Here is a 9,664-nt window from a genome sequence, read left to right as displayed (position 1 = left end):
TGCCACCCCCGGATCCCTTCCCGCGGACCCACAGACAAAGGCCTCCAGGCCGCCGGCCCCTCGGGTCCACGCCGCGCGGACCCTCCGGTGCCCAGATTGCGCATCGGGAAGCGAGCGCCCAGCAGCCGGGCCCTCCCCGAGGGATGACGACGGGAGTGTCACAGCTAATCCCTTCTGCGCGCTCCTTTTGTGCCTGACTCTGTGCTACAATGTTTACAGGGATCCCGCGATGCAGCGGTCCTAACAGCGCTTAGAGCAAGCGGGCGCAGCATCCCCTGGTTTGTTGGCTGAGAGCGCAGATTTAGATTAGGGACCCGGGGTGAGATCTGGCCCCGGCACACTCGCTGTATGACCTTGGGGGTAGACTTCCCTCTTTTGAGCCCCATTCATCGACTTTGGTGACAACTAGAGCTACCTTTGACAGTGGTTGTTAAATGAGATGATGTTTAGGGAGCATTTACACAGGGCCCGGCCCTTAGGATGCGCGCAGTAAATGTTAACTGGCATTGTCATCACTATTATTGCTATAACTGTCCCCATTTTATAGATGGGGAGTGGAGACAGACACAGCATTCATTATCGCTCTACCAAGGTCGCACCGTTAAGCGAGTGCATGCGCGCCAGGTGGAGATTTGAACTAGGTCCATCACCCGGGCCCCTCTGACCGCTTAACCATCCCGCGCTCCCTGTTTTCCAAGGCTGCCTTTGATTCGCGGCTGCCTGTCTGCCTGCCTGCCTCTAAGTCTCTGTTAAGCTGTGGGGTGTTTTTCTCCTTGTAGGTGGCCTTCCCTTATGAAACACTACAGCCCCACCGACTACGTCAATTGGTTGGAGGAGTATAAAGTTCGGCAAAAAGCTGGGTTAGAAGCCCGGAAGATTGTAGCCTCATTCTCAAAGAGGTTCTTTTCAGAGCATGTAAGGATCTGTCGGAGTAGCTCAAAGCTTTTGCCTGGGGGGGTGGAGTGTGTGTGTGTGTGTGTGTGTGTGTGTGTGTGTGTCTCTCTCTCTCTCTCTCTCTCTCTCTCTCTCTCCCTCTCTCGGCATTAGCTAATCCAGCTCTTTTTGATATCTCCCTTTCAATGCTCTCACAATCCCTTACTCACTTAGATGGCTGCAAGAGTCATTGTGTCCTTTTCCTCCTATCCAACAACATGAAACCATTTGTCCCTGCTAGCTTTACTTTTCTAAAGCCAGGGAGAAAATGGGGGTGGAAAGGGAGGGAGGGGCCAGCACTACAATGTAGAGGAAATCCAGAACAGCTTATTTCCCTTCAAGTGGTTTAACCATGTTTTTTGCAACCTCCACATGATTTAGGGGATCATCAATGATTGAACACTACAGATTTCACCCAGTTGTTTTCCCAGAAGGGTTGATGAAATTAGTATGGTTCTTCTCTCTGGCTTTGCACGTTCTAAGCAGTAGCAAACTGCATTATATATTAAGCTAACATGATTAAAAACTATCTGTAAATTAGAATTATTACTCTATCAATTAAATTGCCTATATTCATTATCCCTAGAAAGTTTTTTTTTTTTTAATTTTGCTGAAATGCATGAGGTTTTTTTCTTTTTGTTTTTTCCTTTTACAAAGCATTCACAAAAGTTTCTCTCTCAGGTCCTAAATCTTAACTTTGTAACTCTGGAAAGTACACACTAATATTTTAAATGTATTTCTGATTGGGGAGGGGAGATCTAGAAGTGCAATCAGTTTGATTTATTTTACTATCCTGGTTTACTGGAGATTAATTCCTGTTTTCTAATTTTAATTACTATTAATGGAATTCAGACATTTGAAATGTTTTCAAAGCTTTGAAAGTTTTGAAAGAGAAAGTTCAAATTTCGAACTTTGGACAAATTTGAACTTACTCTCCTATGGAAAATAAAACTCAATATTCCCTAGTGTAATTCATTTCTATAAACAAATATTTGTTAATGTTAGAATGGACAGAATTTATGTTCTACTTTGGACAAGCCATGCCTGGGCTAAGTCACAGATTTTAAATACTGCTTTAAATGTGTTTGTGCACACATATATTTGTGTGCTAGATGTATTTGATGCACTTGGTCATGGGCTGCTAGTTTGCAGTCTCTGCATCTAGCCTAGCTGGTTTATGTGTGTGCATTTTTAACAGCCTGCACCTTTGTCTAATGGTGAATTGTTACGTGTTGTTGTTTTTTTCCTTAGCTCCCTCGTTCCCAGTACCATTGCTTAATTAGAAGTATGTCAAGTGCTTTGAACGTAGCAGGAGTATACTTAAGATTGATCTTTGGGTCTGTGTTCTCCACATGCACACAGGCTGACATGAAATTTCCTGGCTACTTTCAAAAAGTGAGAGAAGTAATAGAATTTTAAACTAAGAGGGTCCGAAAGGTCATTGGCATCACCACCTCCATTTACGGAGAAGAAGACTTGCCCAGTGGGTTGAGTTGCCCAAAGCACTAGACTTCTCTCTCTCGCCCTGCCCTCCTGGTTGAGTACAACGTAGACTGCATGAAATAGTTATTGTGATTTCGGAGATTTTATATATCGAGTTCTTGTTTCAGAGCTGTTTTTCTTCACATTAGAATTCTTGAGTTATCCCTTTCAGAAATTTCAGTCTTTGAAAATGTAATTAATTTACTGCTCACAACAAGATCTGAACAAAGTATCATTCCTTTGCATGCTACTTTCCACTCATGGTAGGTGGTGCAAGATAGTCTAGGATAGCTGTTACCACTTCCACCAGAATGACCATCTTTCTTTGCAGCTCAGATTTGTGCATGAGAATATCAGTGACATTATTACTTGTTATTGAGGCCTCTTTGTATATGTCTTCTTTGTAGGTCCCTTGTAACGGTTTTAGTGACATAGAGAATCTTGAGGGACCCGAGATATTTTTTGAGGATGAACTGGTGTGTATCCTAAATATGGAAGGAAGGTAAGCCATAGTTATAGCAGGAATTTTTTTGTTTGTTCGTTTGTTTTAATAATAACCCCAACCCCAGAATTAATTGCTGTAATTTGTATGTGGCTGAACCGTGGGACATGTGTTTCCAAATATTTCATGTGTTGTTAGTTATATTCTTGGAAAATTCTGTATATAAGGTAAGTACACTGAGACCATTGATATTTAAAGAAACCATGCAAAAGCCATGTGGAGAGAAAAGACAATTAGTACATATTTAACTCTACTGTGGGTCAAAAACTGCTCTGGGCACTTGTATCTGTTACGTCACTTAGGTCATATAACTTACCTTTCCTTAGTTATCTCCACCTACCACTACCAAATTTGCCTGTCATGCATTGAATATTTTTAAAAATAGTTTCTTCGGCATGTCTAATAAATGATTTTCTACAGTTTCTGAATTTTAGTAAGAAATAATCTTACTCTGGCCATGAACCTTACAGACATTTGGTTGAGCCTTTAATCTCTACTGATCAAGAAGAATCCGTTATCTCTTGGTTGTTGCTTAAAAATTATAATTTATAACCCATTTTCTGCTGTGAGGGTTAATTTCCATGTTTCCCCGAGAGAGGACTTGGCTTCCAGCCAAACTTACCTATGAGAAAGATTTTCTGCCCTAGAAGTTCTGGAAACTTTACCACTGATGGAAGATAATGTTAGTTTAGCATCTTCCTTAAGAGAGATCATTGTGAAATATCAAGGCATAAGATCTTTTTCTTGTTTTTAAGGGGATTTAGGAGAGAGAAATCTCTATCAGTAGGACAGCTGTAGGGCAGAGGTAAGATGTGTCACTATTCTAGGCCTTGGAAGAGTTCAAATACAGAGGTCATTTTTCTGTTTCTATTTTGGATTATCTATAAATGAATTGAAGTATGATCTAATAGTCAGTATTGTGCAGCCTTAAAAATAAAAGCTGGCCTGTTTTTTACATATGTGTACGCATATACTTTTAAATACATAAATATAATATACTGAGTTTATTGTTTAGTTTTGATATGTTATATAGTGCAGACTTTGTTTTTTTTTTCTTATGCTGGTTTTCCCTTCCTCCCTACCCCATTCGTTTGACCTTCCCTGCCCCCACCCCTATAATTCATGATGACACACTAGGTTGTATTCTTCCATGCTAAAAATACTGATATGATCACAAAATTATGATCATAAAATAGATACTTTTCTATATTTCGTTTTCTCATTCAACGTTACCTTCTGGAAATCGATCCTAATCAACTGGTAAAAAAAAAAATCCAGTTCACTTTTGTTAATAACTATACTGTTTTGCAGAATATACCATTATTTATTTAACCATCCCCGTATTGATGGGTAACCACTTCTCCATTTTTGTGTTACTGCAGAGAGTGATGTTTCAGTGGTTTCATTTCTCAGTAAAAGATTCTTGGGAATAGGTTTCCTAGGTCAGACTATAGAATGTTATTGAAAACCTTAAGAACATGCTCTTGAATGGGGAGACTTACCATCACAAAAATATCAGTTCTTCCAAAATCAGTACATAAACCTATTGCTCTTTCAGTTAGGATCCAACAAGCATTTTGGGAGGGGAGAGTTTTTTGTGTGTGTTTTAATTGGATGATATTGTCATAGAAGAATAAATTTACAAGAAGAGCCAAAAATGTTTTTTTTTAATAATCACAATGGGAAACTTGCATCCCTAGATATTAGATATTATCCAATAATGTCACTGGATATTAGAACATAGTACAAAGCTGCCTGTAATGAAAACATAACAATGTTTAAGTAAAAATCAGTAGCCACATTCGTGGCAAAGGAACATTCAGAAACATGTCCCAGCATAAAAAATAATACATTTAAACTCAGAAGGGAAAAGATGGACTGTTGAATGAATGCTGTTAGATATAACTATTTATGCATCTGGAAGGAAGTAAAACTTATATCATGTTTAAAAAACTAAATTCCAAAAGATTAAACAACCTAAATTTTATCACAATGAAAAATCCCTCAAGAAAATAGGAGATTTTTTTGTACAATCTAAGGAGATCTCCTTAACCAAGACTGATAATGCAGAAGCAATAAAAGAATATGGACAAATGATTTTGCAAAATATTATTAATGATATCTCCGTATGACCAAGGAAACCATAGACGAAGTCAGTAGAATTCTTAACATCTCCAAGATGAAGCTGAAAAATACACAAAAGGTAGAAGGGTGACATTTACAGAAGAACAGACCCACATGGCCAGTGATCATGTAAAAGATCTTTAGATTTACTCTCCAAAGAAATGTTAAGTAACAATAAAATATTGCATATTAACTTAGCAGATTGGCAAAATAACTGAATATGCACAGCCAGGAAAAACATTCTTATGGTCTTTTTAGAAGTAAATATTATAGATGTGTTACCCCTTGGCCTGACATATATACTTTGGGCCTAAAACAGTGTCATCTTTAAATAACAAGGGATACTCATATTTGTAAATATTTTGGGATGCCAGTTTTCACGAAGGACCCTATTTGTATTCGTTCCTGGCACGTGCTTCTTGTTTGGATTTGGAAAGCATAGAAAGGAAAAAGGGTAGTTTCTGTAAATGCTAAAGCACCAATTCCTGGATATTTGAAAACAGTATGCATTTATGGTGTTTTATATGGTCTTCAAAAAGAGTACATACTGCAGTAAAGATTCAAAACAACTTATGAAAAGGGTACACAGTATGAGAAAATTGACCTAGAATGTTCAACACTGAGATATATTTCAGTAAAACTACTAGATTTTAAAGACAGAATAGTCCTTTGGGCTTCCAAGCAAAAAATAAGTCACGTGTAAGGGAAAGAAAATTAGAATTATCATCGGGCTTTTCAACAACAATGCTCTGTGCCAGAGGAAAAAAAGAGTAACATTTTTAGATACTCAAGGATCGAAAATGTCAGCCAAGGATTTTTATATCCAACCAAACTGACTTCTACTTGTAAAGGCTACAGACAAATTTATCAGCTTTTGAGCCCTTCCTAAGAAATATGCTAGAAAATGAGCTTTAAAGCCAAGTAATCAGAGAGACATTGACATAAGGACTAGTGGTGAGCGTTAAATATCTATTTACTTGTAGAATTAAATCCAAAATGTCATATGTAGTGAGTGTAAGCCCTGGCATTGTGGATATAATACAGTTGTTTAAAAAAAATGAGCAGAGTATGGGGGGGACATAAGCAAAATATTTAGCTGTTTTTAGTAATCACTTAGGTAACAAGAATATTGGTTTTGTTATTCTGAGGCTGGTTTATGTTGGGGGGATGTGGAATAAAGCAGACGGCTACAGTTGACCCTTGAACAACTCGGGTTTGAACTGTGCAGGTCCACTTATAACAGATTGTTTTCAGTTGACCTTCACAGTTCATTCGACCCACGCAGTTCAAACCTGTTGTTCAAGGGTCAGTGGGCGGTTAAGAATCCGAGTGTGCAGAGGGCTGACTTAAGTTACATGTACTTGTGACTGCTCGGGCAGTGGGTGCCCTTAACCCCCTTGTTGTTCAAGGGTCAAATGTATGTAACTGGAGAAACAAGATTTTTCTGGAAGAAAAAAAGGTACAAAGTAGAAGGTAAAAATTTTAGAGTTCTAAATTTGAATTAGAAATTTTTGTATAAAATTATGAGTTATATTTAAATATATATAGGGATGTGTGTGTTGTGTATGCACACATGTACATATACTGTATTTATTAACTTCTGTCCACTGAAAAAGTCTAAAACAATAACCAACCTAGTAGAAATGATCATCCTAGTACCAGATTGTAGTCTTGATATACCATTTCCTATCAGAGAATCCAGAGCTTTTGGAGAAGTGATTGATTCTAGGTTCAATACAGGAAATGTAGACGATGAACCTGGAGTATCTTAGAAGCCCGGAACCAGATAGCAAGAAAAATAAGAATACTTCGTATCAGAAGTATTCAGGGGCTCCAATGAAGAGGCCTCCATTGGCCAAAGATGTGACAATCAGAACATCAGTGTGGATAATAACTAGAACAGACTGAAATACATCAAATATGTTTAGCTCAATGAGTTCATAATAATACTTAACAACTAATTGGTCACCTTTGGAGGATAATAAGAACCCAAATATTTATTTTGAAAAATGATGAGCATTTGTCTTACTTTTCTAATTATGCCATTGGGGAACCAAATAGTAGATAAAGGGAAATTATTCTTTATGCAGGTATTCCAGCTAATAGATGAAGAAGGGATAGTTGAATTAGAATATCACCAATTTGTAATGGACCTGGGCTTTGAGTAGCAATGACTGCTAATATCACAGAAAGAAACAGTCAAGGCGAGATTGCCTCTTGATGGAAGAATCCACTATCATTTATGAAATAGTTTTGCCATAAATGAAATCCTAATCTGATTAAGCATCTACATCCAGTATATAGGAAATTCACAAGGTAGAAGAACGTCTTAAACTACATGAAGCAGTCAGCAAATTCCAGACTCTAGGAAACTACAGGTCAAACAACCAGGCTTCGTCAACAAATAAAATGCACAGGGGGGGAAAAAAAGATGGAGGGGGATCTTGTAGGATGGGAGATTTAAAAGGCATTGAAAGAGACGAGTCTAGAATGTTTAGGGATGCACATTTGATGGAAACCACAGAAAAGCAAGATAGTGATGACTGTAGAGGTGCGGATTGCCATTATTATAGATGGGAGAAGTGGACCCACAAAGGGCTTGTGGGGCCTCTGCAAAGTCTTCTTTCTTGGCCTGAGTGATAGATACGTGGCGTTGGCCTTAGACTAATTCATTAAGCTACTCATTTGTTTCAAGGATTTTCTAGATTGATAAATTAAACAACCCAAAGGTTTCAAAGCTGGTAAAACCTGGCTCTGCTGATTTTCATTTGCTAACTGAAGATGGAGAGTCCTCTTTGTTTCTTTATGAAGTCAGGCAGTTGAGAATTAAACACTGTCCGCTTCCTGCTTCCCATGATCCCTGTGTATATTTGGGAGATCTGGTGAAGAATTTCATTTACTCAGCAAGTATTTACTGAGAGTCTCCTGTGGGCCAGACACTATTCTAGACATTGGGAATACTGCACTGAACAACACAAAAAACTCTGCCTTCATGGAGCTTACATTAGAAAATGAGACATGCTGTAGAGAAATACCAATCAGGGAAGAGGGTGAGGGAGTTGGGGGTGGTACAGTTTTAAATAGGGTGGTGGGAGAAGGCCTTACTCAAAGGGACATTTGAATCAAAACCTAAAAGGAGATGAGGGCACAGATTGCAGATCTCCAAGGAAAGAATGTTCCAGTCAGAAGGAACTGAGAAGCTATGGCTTCAGGTAAGCACCAGCCAGGCACGATGAAAGAACGTCAGGGAACCCAGCATGCCTGCTGACTGGCTTGAGGGTGGGAATAGTAGGAATTGAGGTCAGAGAGGTAATGGGGCAAGAGTTTAAAGGACCTTTTCATCGTCATTAGGACTTGGGCTTCTGCTTTGAGCATGGTGGAAACCATTGGAGAATTTGGAGCCGAAAATTTGTATGCTGCGATTTAACATGTTAACTGGAGCACTGTGGATGCTGTATTGAGCATAGACTGAGGGGCCAGGGTTCGAAACAGGAAGCTCGGTGAGGATGCTGTTGCTCTGATACGGACAAAAGACGATGGTGACTTAGACGAGTCAGTGAGAATGTTCTCATTCCTGAGAGCACTGACAGCACTGCTGGAGGATTGAATGTGTCGAGGATGATGGCAAGGCTTTGGTCTAGCTGGAATGCTGGAGTTGCCTTTATCTGTGACAGGGATGACAGGGGAAGAACGGCAGGCTGCTCCCCAGGTCCCCCAGGGGGCTGTGCGGTGGCAGCTGGACATTGAGGTCTGGAGTGCAGGGGAGAAGCCTGTTCCAGAGAGTAAATTGGGGGTTGTCAGTACGGATACCATTTGAAACCATGAGGCTGGATGAGATCACCGTGGCGGAGCGTGCCGGAGAAACGCAGCAAAGGGGAAAGGCCAAGGCCCGAGTTCTCTGCCAGGTGCGGAGGGGCCGGCAAAGACACCTCAGCCCAATGTCCCGAGACTCCCCCAGTTCCCCTAGCTTCTCATTTCCTTTTGGTAAGTCTGAGGCCAAACAGATTACTATTTACTGAACTTCAGCATGACTAACTAACTTGGTGTTATATTACAAATGCGAAATCCTAAATTGTGTTGTCTGCTTCCATGATAATGAGCGCTATGTGATCGTGAACCAGTCATGTTTGTCTTGTTAAGTGGGCTCGTTAATGATATGATTAGTGTGAAGTAAAAAATTCGTCATTGAAAATTTTAGTATCTTAATTTTTATTGACTTTTTTTGTGGTTTGTTTTTCCAGAAAAGCTTTGACCTGGAAGTACTATGCCAAAAAAATTCTTTACTACCTACGACAACAGAAAATTTTAAACAATCTTAAGGCTTTTCTTCAGCATTCCGATGACTTTGAATCGTATCTGGAAGGTGAGACTTGAGCAGTGTTTGGGTGGGCAGCTGAGTTGTCCTTACGGGTGGCAGTGTCCCTGATGGACAAGCGTGGGAAAGCGAACCACGCGGCACAGGCGACTGGGGGTTGGGTTCTGTGCTCTGGCCATTTAAGTAGGCAGGACTATTAAATTTAGAGCTAAAATGTTCTCAGAATCTTTATCTGTGAGCTGAAGAAACTTCTAAAGATCTATCAGCAGTTCAAAGCATGAGACTGATATTTTAGCTAATGAGATTAA

At 39.7% G+C, this 9,664-nt stretch overlaps 1 protein-coding gene across 2 annotated transcripts in view; it reads left to right on the top strand.

Annotated features, from left to right (window-relative positions):
• Positions 1 to 780: 780 nt before the first annotated feature.
• The window catches only part of FBXO21 (F-box protein 21), a 35,009-nt gene continuing 26,125 nt past the window's right edge, over positions 781 to 9,664 (top strand). For both annotated transcript variants that reach the window (XM_006908592.3, XM_006908591.3), the window contains exons 1-3: positions 781 to 915; positions 2,823 to 2,917; positions 9,283 to 9,404. In XM_006908592.3, the coding sequence (XP_006908654.1) occupies positions 793 to 915; positions 2,823 to 2,917; positions 9,283 to 9,404 (340 nt within the window). In that variant the 5' untranslated portion in view covers positions 781 to 792. The remainder of the gene's footprint in view (positions 916 to 2,822; positions 2,918 to 9,282; positions 9,405 to 9,664) is intronic.

This window comes from Pteropus alecto, unplaced genomic scaffold (assembly GCF_000325575.1).
Source record: "Pteropus alecto unplaced genomic scaffold, ASM32557v1 scaffold113, whole genome shotgun sequence".
Lineage (NCBI taxonomy): Eukaryota > Metazoa > Chordata > Mammalia > Chiroptera > Pteropodidae > Pteropus > Pteropus alecto.
Note: the sequence above shows the minus strand (reverse complement) of the source record. Positions and strands in the feature narration are given on the sequence as shown.